The sequence below is a fragment of the Ambystoma mexicanum genome, chromosome 2p (assembly GCF_040938575.1).
Source record: "Ambystoma mexicanum isolate Mex_15411 chromosome 2p, UKY_AmexF1_1, whole genome shotgun sequence".
NCBI classification, from domain to species: Eukaryota; Metazoa; Chordata; class Amphibia; order Caudata; family Ambystomatidae; genus Ambystoma; species Ambystoma mexicanum.
Genome location: NC_090923.1, coordinates 99,345,939 through 99,365,227, shown reverse-complemented (window position 1 = coordinate 99,365,227; position 19,289 = coordinate 99,345,939). Strand labels below are relative to the sequence as shown.

The window sequence follows — 19,289 nt, the reverse complement described above, 5'->3', positions numbered from 1 at the left end:
GTTTAAACCCAGACACTGAAGTCGGACAAAACAAACTTTCTTTGTTTAGGGAGTCAGCCATAGTATACCCCAAGCAAAGCGATTGCAATGTAAAAGTTCAGTCTAAAATAACTAGGAAATGACAAGAAGATGGACAATCATATCCAAGACAGTTCGCTTTTTCGTAGAAAATTGTTCATAGGTAAAGGGCAGATCACTTTCCGATTAAATGAAAGCCTGAGGGCAATCTTTACCAAAATATGAGAAAGATGGCAGTGGAACAACCATAAAAGGGCATTTAAGGCGGCCTGCACCCGGCAAGGAGGCAGAGGCAAAGCTGAACGCAGGTTAGCCACAAGCTTCTGTGAGGGACCAGTGCAGAGCTGAGCCAAGCAAAGCTGGACAGAAGTCACAGTGAGACCATGCAGTGGAACTGTGCAGAACTTCAACCAAGCCAAGTGGCGAAGAGCTGGGGGACATGCCATGGATAGTTTGTGAATTGTAGGGAAAGTGGTTCTGAGAACAATAGCACTCTGATCAAAGAGTGAAATAACAGAACTACTTCCAGGTCCCCGAGTCGGTAACAAAAGGTACCATTCTGGGGCAGTTGCATAACAATGTGCATTCTGGGCATTAGAGCATTCTCTCATGGGAGGGGAGAAGGGTTTGTGAGGGGTCTGTACTACAAATTGTATACAAGAAGAAAACAGACCATATTATGAGAACTGTAGAATAAGTACCAAAGCATACAACATTATCATTATAGGGGAAGGTAAGTGCTAAATGAAGCAGACATACAAGGGAGGGGGAGCCAACACCTGGTGAGGGGGGTGGGGGAGTGGGCAGGCAACTAGCCAGCAATGGCCCAACAAGGTGGAAGGGATAACCGATCACGCTGTCTCAGGTTAAGTGGGGAGTGCACGTGTAGCCAGTTAGGGAGGAGAAACCCTGCATTGGAAAAGCAAAATACGCTTTGAGGCAAACTGTTGAGGTTGTATTCTCATAATTGTATAAAGTTCTAATTTTGGCCTAGATTGTTCTAGGTATAAATGAGCTTGTCATAGCACCTAACTGCCATGGTCATAACGTCTAAGCACTGTAGCTTTTGGGACAGTGTATGAAGTCTAAACATTACATGAACGACGGTACATTACAATGATGGATAACTATTGCTTTGGCCGGAATGACATTATCTAACAGCTATACGTTTGGTGGGGAATACTGTGGTTTTGATTAAGTCGGGATTGTTGGCATGAGATGAGACCACCAGCTATTTGGGGGTACAAGCAAAGTTAGCAATCATGCGACTCTAGTCAGTGAGTTCACCAGATACACCATTACCTATGGGGGTAGCAGACGGCTAGGGACAGGACTATACCCATCGCTCCCTGATATGCCTTCCTGAGGGAGGATGAGACAGGATCCCATAGGCCTCGCCCAACGAGAGGCATGGTGGTACACTGGCTGCATCAAGTGGGCCATCATCCAAAGGAAGGACCTTAAACTTCAAGTACCAGCATGCCTCAGTAAGAGCCACCTGTAAGGATACATACCAAATTCAAGGTAAAAGCTTATCCCAGTAGCATGTTCAAACATATGAACGGGCCAGTGGACATGCTGCCAACGAAAATAATTGAATAGTCTTCTGACTAAGAAGGTAACTACGTCAAATGCAGCAGAACCACCATCACAACTAAATCTGGGCGGTGAGGGGGGGGGGGGAGGAGCTTGGAAGGTCCAAGCCTTTGTTTTTCTATTTGTGATCTTGGCAAAGATAAGAGCTCCCAGGCTCTGGCAGGAGCGGTCAAGGCCTATGAGAGAGGTCTGCTCTAATGATGAACTCAAGGGATATGAGGCAAGTCTACGGTGAGTCCTGTTGTCTTGATACAAAGGAGACAGAAGAAGAAATAAACCTTATACAAGAGGAGAGGTCAGCCCTGTAATCAAGGGTCTAGGAGAGTGGCCTGTTGTAAATGATGCTTTGCTGACTCATGGGAATGGGACCATAATTGCCAATGGGTCAGAACAATCAACCTAGAAGGGGGCTGTGGAATTTAATTGTGTAGATCAGTAATAGATGTGTTGCCCTCTTAATTAGAGGCCATACTCCTGATTTCTGAGGCTCTTTGAGACCCTGGCAGCATGTGCATGCGTCCATAGAGGGTGTTTTCGATGGGATCCAAGCAATGGAGAGCAGACCTAAACAACCGTGACTTCTGTCGGATAACTTGTCTACGACAAAGATCTACCCTTCCATATGTCCAATTCACATAGTGTGTATTTTGGCCAATCATCAGATTGGAAAAATCAGTTTTTGTAATACTGTTTCCTCCGAGGAAGATTGTATAAAACCTTTTCCAGAATCTCTCAAAAGGATCAACGACTGCTATTTCCAGGCGAAATCCTAAATGCAAGTATCAAGAAACAAAGGAAACCTTGGCATTGAGTATTAGATAGTGGGTGAGGAAATCCTGTTGAGGTCATCATGGTTCTAGTCAGTGAGTTTAACTGGTTAAAGCTTACTGATCTGGAATATGTTCCCATTTGCAAATAACCTGCCTATGACAAATTCCTACCGAATGTACTGCAAATTAGACCAATAAAAAAATCCCACTGCATTAATAAGTCATTGACTTATTGTGTGAACACAAAAAGTAGAGGGACGCACGGGAGGCAAAGCGTCAAAGGAGATATCCCAGTAAGAATAAGCGCAAGGGAATAGATGATTCCAGCAACTGATAATTACTCAAAAAACGTCAATATGATTGGACACAGCCCACTGTGTAAACTATTAAAACAGTACCAACTGGAGTTTTGGATATATGCAGAAGACACAGAACAATTGGTTTGGAAACAGGGCCGAATGAAAGTGCCTAGAGCACATTACAACTGGACAATTAAGAGCAACCCTAAAACACAATACCCAAAATAGATTCTTTATCTAGAATGGCCCAGGTCACCAGATTCCGCTCCTGCCTTAACTCAGCGTTCAATTAGATGCAGAGCTCACCATCCTCCAAGTACACATGCTTTGTATACCTAGAGATGAACAAAAAAGCAACTAAATAGAGTAGACTAGATGCCTGATAATTACACAATAGGGATATTGCAGTGCAATCTGCCAGTGGAGTTAATATGCTCCATCGATTGCACTCCAATAACCTTAATAACGACTGTGGGAGAGGTCAAAATCAGGAGATAATTTTTCCGGCCGTGCATGTGGTTGGGGCTGCGGGGGCACCACCATGTCCACCGACACGCCCCGACGGGTTACAACGTTGTGCAGGACACATGTTAAAGTTCTGGCATCAATTACTAACTGCATTCCAAGCATTCTGATTGGCTCAGAGGTCAGTAAAGATTTTGTGGTGCTAATCAAATTGAATGTGTTCTGCAATTTGTACATGGTATCCTAGGAACCAGTGTCCGATCTGTCAGAAAAAACATGGCTCCTTCACCAGACCAATATTCTTCGAGCACCCTGTTCCTTCTCATCAATACCACTGGCTTGTGTAGAAACAAAGGCGAACAAAGAACAAATGACAAAATTAATTGCCTTCACCTTTCAGAGCAGCATTCTTCTGTGTGTTCTTGTATTGCTTCTCAGGCGGCGGTGGCGTAACCGGGGCAGCACGTCGTGGCTGTGGTGGAATCTAAAAAAAAAAAGAAAACCGATATGAAAATGAGTTCTACTTTTTTTATTGAAGAAAAAGCCAACAGTACTGCGCAGGACATTTGACTCTCACAGAGCTGCAATACATACATTACCCACACAGACCCCTTCTCCCCCATACCCTTTTTTAAATTCGATATTCAATAATTTGCACAGATTGACTGCCATAATGAAAACACTTTGCAAAGCATACACCTGCCACCGCTCGAGTTTCTTCGTAATATTACTTTCATCTTAGTCACGTGCTGATCATTTACAAATTGGCATTACTTGTAGTAGATGCTGGGGCTTGGGGTGCCAAAAACTCAGTCGTACACTCTGAAAACCACCCAGGAACACTATCATACTAGCTACAAATAGCCTCATTGAAAAACTAACTGGCAGTGACAGAGCCAAAGGTTTCGACTGTTGTACGTTGTGGGGAAATATAAAAAGAACAAATACATGCGTGATATAGATTAATAGATTACTGAATAAGCTTGTACAGATGGATAAGTGAATGAGAGGATAAACAAATCAATAAATGTGTGAGAACAGCAGTGCAAAGCCCACAGCAAGGCAGCATGAAATGACACATCTATTAACCGTGCAGCAGCAAGGCAGTGGGAGAGTTGTAGAACATGTTTAGGCTAATCAAAATGTGAAGGGCCCTCTTGGCAGAGCAAGGGAAATTATATGCACAGACTTGGCATTTAGAGACTTCTGCCTCTTGCTTGCTTACACAATCTAAAGGACACTGGTCAGACTGTATTTTGCTGATTATCATGTCCTAAAAATAATATTACATATTTTCCTTCATCAATGTGCGATTTCCACAGCCTAACAGATCCATGGCAGAAAATCGAAAATTACAATTGCATGACAGAAATAACAATATGCATTTTCTAGAACTGAAAAATGTGATTTACCTAAAGTAGCATAATGATTAAAAAAAGATTGGAATCAATGTTAAAGTGCAATGCATTCTGAGTTCTTACATTAGAAATTTTAAATGACATGCCTGAATCTGGTGATTAACAGTGCAATTCAAAACTGCTGAGAAACAGAACGGGAAAAACGTTGTCTCTTTACATTTCTAAGCATGGCCTACCCCACTAATTCAGAATTGGGTACATGAAGAGCACCAAGGTCAACAGTACAGTTTGAGCCCATTTAGAAGATTATATTTAATGGTCAACCAGATGGTATTATCTCACCCCAAAATGCTCTTCCACTGTATGCCATGCAGGTGTATAAAGAAGATGAGCTCTTTGAATATATTTCAGGCACTCACTAATGGAGAGACGCCTTGAATTCAAAGTAGGCATTTCACATAAATCAGGTCCCAATGATGCTTTGGCCAGGTGGGGTCTAATGAAGGTGAATGACATTCAGATGACCAGCCCCCGACATCTGCCTTGGATTAGTCAAGGTGAAAGGTCATTGAGAACATGCATAGCTAAAGAAAATTCAGCTTTGGAAAGTGGTAGCATGGAAAGTTAATATTTAGGCTATCTATCGTCTCTGCCATCCAGTGGATAACAATTGCAAATCAGAAATAAACAATTCACAAGAAAGGAACACTCACAATAAACTGTGCAATCACAAAATAAAACCGGTGCATTGCCATGCAGCATCTGATTGACCTGAAATGTGGACAGTTTAGAAAATAAGATAAGAAAAGTACCCATCAGATTATGTAAAATAAAGGTGTGTAGTCATGTTTCAAATTGGCTGAAAATTGTGAACATTAGTAAAATTGTCAAATTGTATTGAACAAGATTCATAAATATCTCAAAATGTTTGCCCCGGCGTGAAGAACCTGAAAATATATGTTTCATTATTCTGCTACATGGTAATGAACAGATATAGGAAAAAACAAAATGTACCATGTTTTTAAAAAGAGAGCAGCAGCCCTCCCACTTTTATTTTTTACATTTTCTATTTTTATTTTATTTTTTTAGACAGGTCGCAGAAAAATCACACCTGACAACCCAGAGAATTAGAGGGAAAGATGATGGCATAGCAATACAACAGAGGGAGAGTGATGGAATATTGGTTGAAGAATACTAAGACGGGAAACAAACTGGAGATTGGGGAGCAGAAAGACTCATTCAACCCATAAGGCAGACTTTTACATGGAGAGTAGAGATCCAGAGCAGTTTATAGAAGGGCAACAAGTCAGTGCTTGAGGGATTGATTTCCAAATAAGCCACCTGCATTGAAGGTGAATGGGCCCCCCCGATAGTTCTCCCAAAGAAATCAGAAGATGCATCTGGTAAGGTAAATCAACCCCAATTCCCAAATAGTCAAATTTGAAAACAGGGAAAAATCTGGAAATCTAAAAAGGAGTGGGATTCAAGGGGGAGAACTCTGAAAACTGGAACATGTGTTAATATCCCAATGTTGTGTGTTTGATATATATGACAAATATTACATGCCTGTAATAATCATTCTGATGCTGGTTTCTGCTTAGATTCACATGCTTTGCATAGGCCGACATCTAGTGGTGCTGAGTATTGTAAAACTTGTTTTTTGAATTTCTAAAAGGGACGTTTACAGGGCATGTCTGTAGTACTATCCCTAGTGTGACATGCAATGTACCCACGGCCCTTCATACATTGAGGAGAGAGTTATGTTTCTGACATGAGGGAGAGTGAAGTGTGTATGAGAGTACGGGAAGGTAAGGAAAAGGTATAAGATGTGTGAGAAACCAAAAGGGTGTCTCACTTTCTAGTCCCCAGGGAGCTCTCCCTCAGGTGACCACGGCACGGCCATCGCCCTTGGATCCACACATGGTGGACGAGTGTGGTAAGATCACCTGGACGAGGGTTCTTCGGGAGTCAGGGGGGGGGGATGAGGCAACTGATGGGGAGACATGGTTGTCCCCTCCTTTCCCGTACCCATGCCCCAGCCTATTTTATAGGATCCTCCAACATCCCAACTCCCCTCGCCCCCTTTCTACACAAACACTGGCCTGAGGTAGTGGGCGACAGAGTAAAGAGGCTAACACTTCCATATCTCATTGGACAGAATTGATGTGAGAGTTTTAAGGAACAATTGATCCCAGCGCTGGTCTAGTTCCGAATTCTATAATGCCTCCTGCTACCAGTTCTAGGGTTTCTGCGTGACAATGATTCCAAAATCCTGTATATTGAGGCATGAGGAAAAGATGGAAACCCAGCACATCTTATATGGTACCTCTGCCTTACAATGTCACGTTCGCATTCCAGCTGCTAACCAGCCCCCCGTTATCTAGCAATTCACAGTAATTCACTGCTGCTATAATGCCAATCCTTTAGAGTTTTTGGGTGGAAAAGCTTACAAGCTACACACCGTTTCTCAGAATGGTCTCGTGGAAGACAATGATTGCGCACAGAATGTGTGTCCTTCCACGGCACTTAGGGCAGAATTTAAAGGGAGTATTTTCTAGGACTATTAATAAAGGCAGCTTGGTAATGGGTGTAAAAGGGCTGAAAATGAATATTTCTTCTTTAAATGTATGAGAATTATGTCTACCTCACACTCTCCCCACTGTGAGGGCGAAGGCCCAATGAAGGCCGAAGCCCTATGTAGGCCACGGGGGCCCACTAGGAGTTGGATCCGCAAGTAGTCTATGGACGTGTAGTCGATCACCGAAAACTGTCGAGTGTTAGTGAGGCGGGTCAGTTGCGGTAGCACTTAAATAAAATAATATATGTCAATATTAATAATCACACTAGCTATCAGCTAAGCACTCTGCGAAATGCAACCAACTTGAATGGTGGAAAAAACAATCCGAGGACCTTGATGCGTGCAGGACCATGTGGTACAGTGTACGTCACGCTAGGGGTAGTATTATAAATGCCCTGTCAATTATTTTTTTTAATGAAATACTCTGCACCACCCACTAGATGTCTGCCTATGCAAAGCATGTAATTCTAAGAATATCCACAGTGTTTTGGGCCTGGAGGACAGTGGTCTGCTGCAACGTGGCATTGCTGGGAGGTAGTTCCCTCTAGGGCAGAGACTTCAAATACGGCGTGTTGTAATCTGGGGACCCCCACGTTCCCCTTGTTCTCCTTTCCCTGGATTGGCTCTTAGGGGGTGGTTGTTAGGACAGTTTTTCTAAAGTCCAACTAAGGGCTTCATAAAACCATACATCTGAGGAAATACATAAATCCACTCGTAGTATAAGGTGGTACCACCCAAGAACATTTTATAGCACAGACAGAGGAGCCAGGCTTGTCTTAGAGGGCGAGAGGGCTGATGTTTGGTACAAAGAAATTGTAGCATACATATGGTCCAAAGAAATGGTTCTATGTTCGTTTATCAACATGCATGTTTGATGGTTTTTTTGCTGAAATAATTTTAAAAAAACACAAATGTGTGTTCTTTTGGGGGTGGTATTCCCCCACATCCCTCCCTCTATTAATCTAACTATTCCGGACCTTCCCTCAACCCTTTTATACCCTTCCCGAAAGCCCCTATGTATTAATGTGTTTTTTCAAAGAAAATAAAAATCAGCAAAAATCCCATCAGAAAAATGTATGTCTATGAATGGACATCGTGCCAAAGAAACCCGGAAACACTATGTATTGTAAAAATAAATACTTTATTTAAATACAAGTAGGCCCTGATAAATATTGGGGGAAAAAGTACTATAATAGACCACATAAACAATTATAAAAACCAGCTCAATACTTAAGGGATAGAACCCAAAGCATGACCTTTTTAATAGAAATCAGCAGTTTGATTGATTGATTTATAGAGCGCTTTACACCAAGGCGCTGTACATTGGAACAACAAAATACAAGATAACAACCACCAAAAACAGTGGGAGCAAAAATTACATCATGAAGCATTCAATAAAACAGTGGAAAGAGCAATTAACTAAAGGGGAAGGTGGGTAGTGGGACTAGGTGTTAACTAGGATTTAACTAGCAATTAACTAGGGGGGGATTGGACGAGGGAAAATGGAAGTGAGGGAGAGCAGGAGAGGTGAGAGGAATCGGGGAGGGGAAGAAGAGAGGGCAGAGGGGGAGTTTTCAAGGAGGAGAAGGGAGGAGGAGGGATTTAAGGGAAGTGCGAAATGAGGAGAAGGTTGTGGTAGAGCAGATTGCGAGAGGGTGAGAGTTCCAGCGCAGAGGCGCAAGGAGTTGGAAGGAGCAGAAACGGGAGGAAGCACAGGGGGACGGAGGTACAGTGAGAAAGAAATGGTCAGCAGAAGGAAGGGAGGGGGAGTAGAAGGAGAGAAGGGAGGAGAGATAAGGAGGAGCAAGACCATGTAGGGATTTGAAGACAAGGCAGAGAAAGTAGAATTTATGCTGTGAGTGGAAAGGTACCCAGCCAAGGTAAGAGAGCGAGGAAGAGATGGAGTCACGGGAGGTAAGGAGACAAAGGGTACGAACAGCAGAGTGGTAAATGGATTTAAGTGGGGCAAGTTGAGATGCAGGAAGACCAAAGAGTAAAGAAGAGCAGTAGAAGAGGCGGGAAAAGACGAGAGAGGAGATTAGGAGTTTGGAGGCGTGGAAAGTGAGGGAGGGACGGATTTTGCGAACATTGTAGAGGTGGTATCGGCAGGTGCGTGAAATGTGATGTGAGAAGGTGAGGGAGGAGTCAAAGAGAACGCTTAAGTTACGAGTTTGGGGAGAGATAGGAAGATTGGAGGGAGGAAAGTGAATGAAAGGGGGAGGGGATGGAGGGGGAAGAGAATTAGAGGGGAAGAAAAGGACTTTGGTTTTATCGGTGTTGAGAGAGAAAGCGGGAGGACATCCAGTTCTTGATAGCAGTGAGGCAAGAGGAGAGCTTAAGGTGAAGGTCAGTTGAGAAGGAGGAGAGAGAAAAAGTTGAGTATCGTCAGCATAGAAATGGTGGGATATGCCAAACGAGGAGATAATAGGGGCAATGAGGGAGGTGTAAAGAGAGAAGAGGAAAAGACCAAGTACAGAGCCTTGAGGAACACCGTAAGTAAGAGGGAATGAAGGAGAGGTCTGGCCTCCCCATGAAACTGCGAAGGAACGGGAGGAGAGGTAAGAGGATAGCCATTTTAGAACAGGGCCTTTAGACCCGAAGGAGGAAAGAGCATGGAGGAGGAGTGGATGATCGACAGTGTCAAAAGCTGCGGAGAGATAAAGGAGAATAAGGATAGAGGATTGCTTGGCATGTCGAGCAGAGAGGAGGGAGTTAAGGATAGAGGTGAGAGCAGTTTCAGTGGAATGTTTGGGACGGAAGCCAGATTGGAAGGGAGGAAGGAGAGAGGAAGTAGTGACAAAGGATGAGAGTTGAGAGTAGGCAAGGCGCTCAAGAAGTTTAGAAAGGAAAGGTAGAAGAGAGATAGGTCTGTAGTTAGCAGTGAGAAGTGGATCGGCAGAGGGTTTCTTTAGAATAGGAATAATCGTTGCATGTTTGAAGGCAGAGGGAAACATTGATGAGGATAGGCAGGAGTTAAAGAAAGTGGTGATGTAAGGGATAAGAAGAGGGTAGATCTTGGGGATAAGAATGGAGGGGAGAGAGTCAGAGGGGCGGATGTGGGGAGGGCTTTGGATAGAAGGGAGGAGACTTCAGAAGGGGAAACAGGTGAGAAGATGGACATAACGGAAGAGGGAGGAGGAGGAGAGGGGGGGAGTCAGAGAGGGAGTTAATTTTTTGCCGGAGGGTGAGGATTTTGGAGGAGAAGTTGGCAAAGTCCGAAGGAGAAACTGTGGAATTGGAAGAGGGATCAGGAGTAGGAGGAGAGAGAAGACGAGAGAGTTTGAAAAATCCAACGAGGTTGGGAGGCTTGAGACTGGAGACGGTTAGAGTAGTAGGAGGATTTGGTCGCTGCAAGAGAAGAGTTGTAAAGTGCGTGGTAAGTGAAGAGGTTTGATTAGAAAGCGAGGGGGTTTTGAGCCAGTCTCTCTCTAACCTCCTGTTCAAGGTGAGTCAAACCTATAACACATTCAGAATGCAATCAGCTATTCTTGGGGAGTAAAACCAGGTTAGATATACTTTTAGAATACAGTCAGTAATTTAAGGGTAGTAGACCCTCTCAGTCATGCACAGACACTCAGTTAAGAAACCAACCCTGTTACAAGTATACTCTTTGCCACAATACTTTTTAGAAACCAGTTTAAAGTTAGTAAAACAACCCATATACTTTCTGGAGGAGCCTTACGCTACTCAATGACAAGTATTAACATGCAATAACTATTTCTGAATGCACTCAGCATTTCAAGGAAAGTAAAATCCAATTACACTTTAAGACCCACGTTATTTCAAGGTAAGTAATGGACCTTATGACTATTTTGGAAATGCTCCAAGCAGACTCAGGGGAGGCACACCCAGTGTTACAAGTATAGATGAGCAGCAGCTATAAAAGATAAGTAACCATATACTTTTTAAGAGGGGCTTCAAGCAACTCACAAGACAGGTATTAACTTCTAGACTGTTTTAGTTCTGTATAATGCAAATCAGGGAAAGTAACACCATATGGTACACTTTAAAACGCATACAATGTTATTCAAGGTAGGTAAAACCTTTTGGTAAAGTTTACACTCATTCAGTTAGGCAATGACAAAACTGTACCAATACATTACTTTTCAGAAGTGAGTGTGTCACTGCTTATATGGTGGGGATAAGAGAAATACGCTGAAACAGTGGCAAATTCTCAACAACAACATAACTATTAACTTAAAACTCCTCTTTTGTTGTTTTTTTTTTTTTTTTAGGATCAAAGGATACGGGTTGCTGTCGATTTTTTCAGTCCGATTAGAAGAACCTTCAAGGATGGTAAGTCTATGGGTAAGTCTTATGGTTTTCTTCTATTAGGTTCTCCCTTCTTACTTCTTAACACAGTCTTTTCTCTTGGAATATCCTTTTATCTGGGTATTGTCTTTATGAAGTTTTAGCCTCACAATGTCTTTAGACTTTCTTTCTGGGGTAGGTGCTCTTTACTGTAGTATGACACTACCACTATATAAACCAGAGAATATCTTGTGTCTATGTCTTTAAGGATAAGTTTGTTCATAGCTCTGAAACAAGTTACATTGGGAAGACATTTTTCCACGCTCTTTTCCTTGATTCGAGGTTCCTTTATAAATATCCTCTGCTTCCCATTAGCATCACTAATCAGTCTATGTGCTGTAGGCAAAGTATTCACAGCTTCGGTTTGTGATTCCTCTGGCTTCGGTAACACGCTTCCATCACTGTTTATATTGAACAGTTCCTACAGAGAGGCGGCGCCTCGGTAGTTCACTCATCGGGTCTCCTTCGTTGGACTCACGTGATTGGCTCCATGAAGGCCGCTCTTCCGTTGTCTTTGCTGCAACTTCCTCTTCGGAGTCATTACGTAAACTCCGATTGGCCCCACGGAAGCCCAGCTGGTTCCCAGCTGACAACTCCTACTTCGTACGGTGTTGCGGGCAAGACACGCCGCCGTCTGTAGTAACAACGCTTGCCTGCGCCGTTGCTCACACGGGGAAGCCTCGCCGGGTTCACTCACATGTACAATAGCTAATGTACAAGTTCAACTATATTAACAGACGAGAGGGCGCAACTATCTTTTCGTCAACAGCTAATAAAACTCTTCTTCTCCGTGCTCAACCATCAATACGCCCATTCATAACAGATGTTTTCTGAGTCATCTTCCCCCGTCTCCTAGCAACAACCAGATACAGTATTCGGTTAGAAAAAAGGTCCCTACACATTCAGGGCTGCATTTCATTGGAGGTTTATACTGTCCATCACCCAAGCAATTACTGCTTTCTAATGTTCAACCCTTCCCACAGCTGTACTGCCTGGTATTGTTAGAGATTGTGTTTTCCTTTTGGACAGCATTATCACAGGGGTGCACCATTCAAAGTAAGTAAAACAACTTATATACATTTTTAGAGGGCACACTGCAACTCAAAAGGTAAGTATAACTTAAGGACACTTTGTAAACTTCTTTCACAGAGATACTGTTACCATACTAATTCAGTCCTTAAGAGGGACCCTAGCGGTCTAGGTGCCAGCTGTAGGCAGGTTGAGATAGGTTTCAGTGGCAGGAAAGTCAAGGTTTCATAGGAGATCTTAAGTAAGTATTCACTTTGAGGTCGAGCATTCAGGGACTTCTGAGAAGGCTTCCCATAGGTGTTCCAGCAATAGACCTGGGCAAGTGATATGGGCAAACACCCAACCACACGAATCACCTACTCAGCCTCATCGTCATCTTAATCAGTGCTAGGCGGCCCAAAATGGACAATGGCAGTTTACATCTGCTTAGTCCTCAATTTCACCATGTATGCTCCAAAATTCAAGGGAGGGGTGGTGGTGGGGGAGGGGTGTGTGTCTGTTTCTTATCCCCAGGTACCTGAAGTCTTCAGCGGCCCACTGTAATCCCTGCATGTCTTCTAGTCTGCCTGTAGCTTCAGTTAAAGGGAATTGTGCTGTTGAGCTGAAGACCCGAGTATCTGCTAAAGTCAATCACGATTTCTAGTATTTGTCGCAAGTGCCTCACTGGGTCACTCACATACATCAAAAAAATGTCATCTACATATAAAGAGATGATCTCCGCTTCCCCCCTCAGTTGCATCCCTGCCTTACGAAACGTGCTATGAATCATATCGGCTAAAGGTTCAATAATTAACGCAAACAGTAGGGATGAAATGGGACATCCCTGTCTCGTGCCACTCCCAGATACAATGTATAGGCCATCATACCATTAGTGCACACACACGCATGTGTTTGAGAGTACAATAGCATCACCCACGACATGAGTCCAAGCCCATAATTAGTCAGGATCCTGAACAGAAATGGCCAAGAGACCATATCAAAGGGCTTTTGCATATTTAAGGACACTGCCATTGCACTACTATCTCGTGGGGCCTGCGCCAGTATATCATAAAAGCGTTGTATGTTAAACCCGGTTGACCGTCCAGGTATGAATCCTGCTTGTTCCTCATGGACCATAAATGGCATCAAGGGAGCTAGCCTGGTAGACAGCACTTTTGCAAAAATGTATACACCCTTTTTATTAAGGAAAGCGGTCTATGTGATTTGCATTCAGTAGCCGCTTCATCTGGTTTAAGAAGGAGAATAATTATGGCCTCATGTATTGTGTCGGGTAACATGCCTATTGAGAGCGTCTCCTTCCACATCCGGAGCAGGTGGGGTGCCAGCACATCTCCAAACTCTTTATAAAATTCAGTTCTATAACCATCTGACCCAGGAGCCTTCCCATTCGGGAGACTTTTAATAACTGATTATTTCAGCGACACTAATCGGTATCTCTCAGGCAGATTTAGCTTCGTCAGACAGCAGGGGCGTCAGGATCCCCTTCCAATACTCTTCAATTTCAGGAATAGTGGCCTTGCACTTAAGTGTGTAGCGTGCCAAATAAAATTCAAAAAAGCCCTTACTGATATCTACGTCCGTATGTGCTGTCGACCCATCTTGTCTCGTAACACATGGGATATGCATAGTCCCTTTCTAAAGGCCAATTAGACAGGCTAACACCTTACCCGACCCATCTGCTTCCTGTAAGTAACTCACGGTGGCAACAGTAAAGACAGACACAAGTGCTCACAGTTCAAGGGTGTTTATTAAACTGTATATGCGGGTTGGAAAAATGCCTAATCTAAACCTAAATCTAAGGTGGGAGCAAGCTATGACCATCAAATAATAAGGCAGTCCAAGAAGCGTCTTGTCAAATAAAAAGGGCCTATACTAAGAAAAACGTATTGCCAGTCCTTACAACTAAATACAAAATGGTGTGGGATAGGATTGATAGGAAAGAAAGAATTGTTCACAAATGGTATGTCAGGATGCGGTAGCCGGGGGTCTCCCTTCCCCACGTTTTGAGTATGGGACAAGGTGGGACCCGACATGTCCCAACACAAAGGTCAGGCAAAGTCGGGCAATTGACCAGAATCGCACACACCAGACAGCCCTTTCCCTTCCCCACAGGGATAAAAGGTGGATCACGTGAGCACACTACGAGCAAGGCAGACTATACGATGAGAGCTATGCAAGTACGGCAGTTCAAGAGGGGGAGAAAGGTGGCAACAGATGGGGTGACGAGAGAAATGACCTTGCCCTTTACGATCCAGATCCGTGAAACCTCTGTGTAAGGAAACGTAAGACCGCGAACAATCGCTGCCGTGTGTTGCAGCAGATGTAAACGGTACACAGAGCCCACCTCTGCTGATGACCAAGCCGGGGACAGACACTTGCTACTGTGGTACAGTCATTGACTCCAGAGATGAGGAAAGCCAAGCGGTTCATCACAGCCGGTGAATCGAGGGGAGAACCGATAAGAAACCCAACTGTGATGAATGAAAGCTGCAAATGGCAAAATAAGGGAAGTTCAAAGAATTGTTAACATTAAGGGAACACCAGCTGCAGAAGCATCCGGCACCACGTGGGTGCTCATTCAAGAGAATCTGGTTGATCCCACGTTTGTTGAAACTACCGATACCAGAAGGCCTTAGGAGAGCCACAAGGAAAAGGTCAAAGTGGTCATACAGGGGTCTAGGAAAATCACCTGTACAGTTGAAAGACTTTGACCGGCAAACACATGAAAACCCAAGGGAAGTGAATCCAGCATCATGAGAAGGTAGAAGGAAATGTGAAGTTGGCAGGAGTGAACCCGACCGAGGGATGCCGATGGAAAGAGTCCCAATGAACCGTGTGTTGACAAAGGTGACCCCCGATAGAGGGATGTCCACAGCGAACTGTTTAAAAAGACATTAAGATTTGTGACTGCCATAAGTGGAATGGATTTGAAAATCTGAACTGAACCCGACTGAGGGGAGCTAACATTCGAGAAGGGTCTGAGCCTGGAAGAGGGGGATCCAGGGGTGAAACGGCATCACCCAAAGTACAAGCAGAAAAGGAAATTTGTTTATTATTTTTGGAACCCTTCAGGTCCTCGGAGGCAAGAGACTTTGTCGAAAAGACTTAACCACCAAAGGCCCCGATACCTGAGAACTGTAGTCTTGTGCTGGGAAAGCTCAAACGTGTGCTGTGTCTAGTTCCCTTTTCATGCCTCTTTGTAGGTCTTGTGACGCAAGGGAGCTTGAGCATATCTTTGTTGTAAGGTTTGCAAGGCGACTCGTGGCGCTCCAATTCCCTCCTTATACTCTTCAGGACCACACATTCGATTGCAATAGCTATCCCCTTATAAAGGTCTTAAAAGCTTGCCAAATAGTTGCGTAGGAAGGCACAGAGCCCATGTTTTTATCGAAGTACATTGCCACATGCTCTCGTAAATTCACTCTGTAGGCAAGATCCTCCATTGCAGCAGGTTTAAACCTCCAGTTCGGGAATGTTTTGTTGCCCTCTAGCAATTGCAGATTCAACAAAATGGGGGAATGGTCTGAGTAAGTACACGGAAGGATGGAGCAGCCCACAACCTGTAAGCAACCATATATCTCTACGCGAATGTATATCGTGCACCAAGAGTAGTACGTATACTCTGTGGGTGCCATTCAATGCACGCCATACATTTAATTACCCCAAGTAGCAACATGGCTTGAGCTGCGTTCGAGAGATCCCTGGATGAAGTGGATGTGCCGTCTCATTCAAGATTAAGTGTGGTGTTAAAATCCCCACCACATATTGAGGCCAGCGGATATTGTGCACACAGCCAAAAGAGATCAGTGTAGAAATCTGTGTCGTCAATATTAGGGCCATATAAATTAAGCAATAATACCTCCTGCCAACTCAATATGCCATGCACTGCCACAGATTGGCCATTCACATCCAATATAGAATGTATACATACAAATGCAATGGATCGATGTATTAGTATCATAGACCCCCCCCCCGGCACGGGATGAATAGTTGGTATTAAAATGTGCTAGCTCCCAACCCCGGAGCCAGCTGTTTCGCCCGTGGATCCAACATGCAAGTATTTTGTAAAAAGAACCGATTCACCTGCAGCCTATTGGCATAGGCCATAATTGTGCATGTTTTCACAGGACACCCCAGCCCTCGGACATTCCAGCTAAGCAACTTAATCACTTGACCCGCCCTTTCCGCTTGTGCCATTTGACGTCTCAGCTCATTGTATGCTGTGGACCAGGTAAGCCGTCCGTCTATGTCCAACCAATCAATCACCAAGTGCATTTTACAGCTCCCATTTCCAACCTCGAAACCACTACCCCCGTCCCGGAACTTTGGCCATGTAGATCCCCCTGCACCCCAATAACAACCACAAACAATAGCAACGCACTTGCATGGTGGGGCAACTGTAACCTTGCAAAGTGGGGTTGTCGTTGCAGACCTGGAGAACCAAGCGCAAGGATATATATATATAATTATATCCCGGCAATCCAAAACCATGGATACTATCAACACACCTTAACAGAATCTACTGCCCTCAGCTAGCTCCAGATCATTCCCTCATGTAGTGTCCCCTGCCCATAGTATGGTAATGGGATCTGCGCCTCAACAAATGCAACAGTTTCGTCAGGCACCGTAAAAAAAAAAATAGGACTTATTATATAATGAATTCTGAGTCTGGCCGGAAACAACATAGCATAAACCATGTTGCGCTCCCTCAGCAACTTCTGCACTCCCATGAAAGTCTTCTGTTCTTGTTGCACTGCCACTGTATAATCCGGGTATATATGCACTGTGTTGGAGCCAAGTCTTAATTCTTTCTTCTCACGCGCTGCTCGAAGTATCAAGTCTCTATCCCGGTAATTCACGATGCAAGCAATTATCGGTTGAGGATAGTAGACAATGCCCGGTGAGTTCTTTCAACCGTAAAGTGTGGGGATCAACCAGGATTATCCAGCAATTCCCGCAGCAGGTTCTCCACCGCAATCTCTACATTGCCCCGGGGTGCATTCCTCAGGCACCTCAATGATTCAGACATTGTTTCTGCGGGACCTTGATTCTAGGTCTTTGCACTTCGCTTTGACTTGTCGCATGTCGTGGGTCAGACTTGAGACCTCTGCCTGAAATGATGTTACAGTGTTTTCTGTGCTGGTTATGCGTTGTTCAGCATCTATTATACGCTGCGTCTCTTTCTTTAGTTGTGCCAGGATTGTGGATACATTGACCGTGATGCTAACAAGCTCGTTGTTCACTGCGGCAAATCTCTGTTGCATAGTTTCCATCATCTGGTGTAGATCGACTGGGGGTGCTATCTGAGGGTCCACCGTAGGATCCGCCATGTTGGAGGTCACATATGACTGCAGGAGACTCTTACGGTGGGTTTAGTGAATCAATCCATTGTGCCGCCCTTCTTGGCGGCTGAGCCTTTCATCATTATATCAGGAGTTCCACGCGCCTTCTACTTTCCTACTCCTTATCACCTGCTGATGCACCTTTCTCTGACTACCTGCTGCTTTTTCACCCAGTAAGTGCACACACACTGTTTATCAAAAAAAGTGGCACAACTGGGTCACCCCTCCCGATGCCTGTTGAGTCAGCGGCCTCCCAGGTCACTTTCAGGCACTCTCCTTGCAGGGGGGTCTCCAATGTGCCTGCATATATTGTAGCTGGCAGGCGTGGTAGACCGCACCAATGGGCCCAATATCTGTTCCTGCAACTAGAGTTCAATCTTAGATGGCGGCCACAGATTGCCTTCCCGGGGTGAGCCCCCAACTCCTGGCTTTCCTCTCAGCTCTGCTGCCACTACGCCAAGTTTGCTTCTGCTCCGGCATGCCCATCACCAAGGCCCCACCAATACGATTCCTTCAGCTGCTAACGCAGTGTGCCCGATGCCCTGCACACCTCCTCAGATGTTCTCTCTGCCTCCTTCACTGCAAGGCGTCTCAGGCTCTGATCGCTTGGGCGCGGTGCACCTCCCAGGCAGTCCCAATCCCGGCCGCTTTTGCATCGCTGGTGTGGTCACACATTTAAAGCATGCAGTCTCGCTGTTCTCTCCTCTGGGCAGTTTCCTCGCGCACCTTACCAGGGAGATTTCATTTGCACAATGTTAGGCGGTCAATCCCTGCAAGTCTGGACAGCAGTAGTTACCAATAGACAGTGATATTTGCAAATCAATGCCCACTTTGCACAGAGCTCATACCCGATCCTCTGTAATGGAGGAGCTAAAATGTAGATAAGATGCCAACAACTGAATGCAGTAGGGGGCAGCTCCCACCCCCACTTAAAGCTAAGCAGAAAAATCTGTATAGACTGATGTAGTATAGTAAATTATGTGAAAACGGTTCATAATGGTATGCGATATTAATATTCTAACAAGTGTCATGTTTATAAGGTCGAAAATGTCTTTATCATGGTTAAGTAAGTAGACAAGGTACAGAACGCACATTAAGGTTTTCTGTACACAGACAGATAAGAGCTCTGACAAATGCCTTTTACTGGAAATGCATGCAACTAAAAATGTTGCTAAAATAAGTGAAATGAAGTAATGATCCAGAGTGTGTAGAATTAGGTAATTCTAAATTGAAACATTCAAGGATGCCGCGCCTTCAGAAATTTGACAAATGGGCAGAAACCAGACATTAATTGGGCCGTGTCTGGAACCATATCGAAAAGTTCCAGCTGCAGTAGCCATGTTCAGGGCAGAGCATCGGGGAAAAATAAGGATGTGTGCCAGAATGTATTTAATTTTTGAAGGTTTAGTTCAATTTAAAAAAGGATTGCCCGGTGAGCAAATGCTTAACGATAAGTTTGCCTAGACTTGTGTAGGGATAGTGGGGGCAGGATGCTCGCTATGAGAATTAAAAAAAGGGAGTTC

At 44.3% G+C, this 19,289-nt stretch overlaps 1 protein-coding gene across 3 annotated transcripts in view; it reads right to left on the bottom strand.

The window, feature by feature from the left end:
• NCKIPSD (NCK interacting protein with SH3 domain) overlaps window positions 1-19,289 on the bottom strand; it is a 651,336-nt gene that overhangs the window by 414,432 nt on the left and 217,615 nt on the right. For all 3 annotated transcript variants that reach the window (XM_069643331.1, XM_069643334.1, XM_069643332.1), the window contains exon 4: window positions 3,542-3,632. In XM_069643331.1, the coding sequence (XP_069499432.1) occupies window positions 3,542-3,632 (91 nt within the window). The remainder of the gene's footprint in view (window positions 1-3,541; window positions 3,633-19,289) is intronic.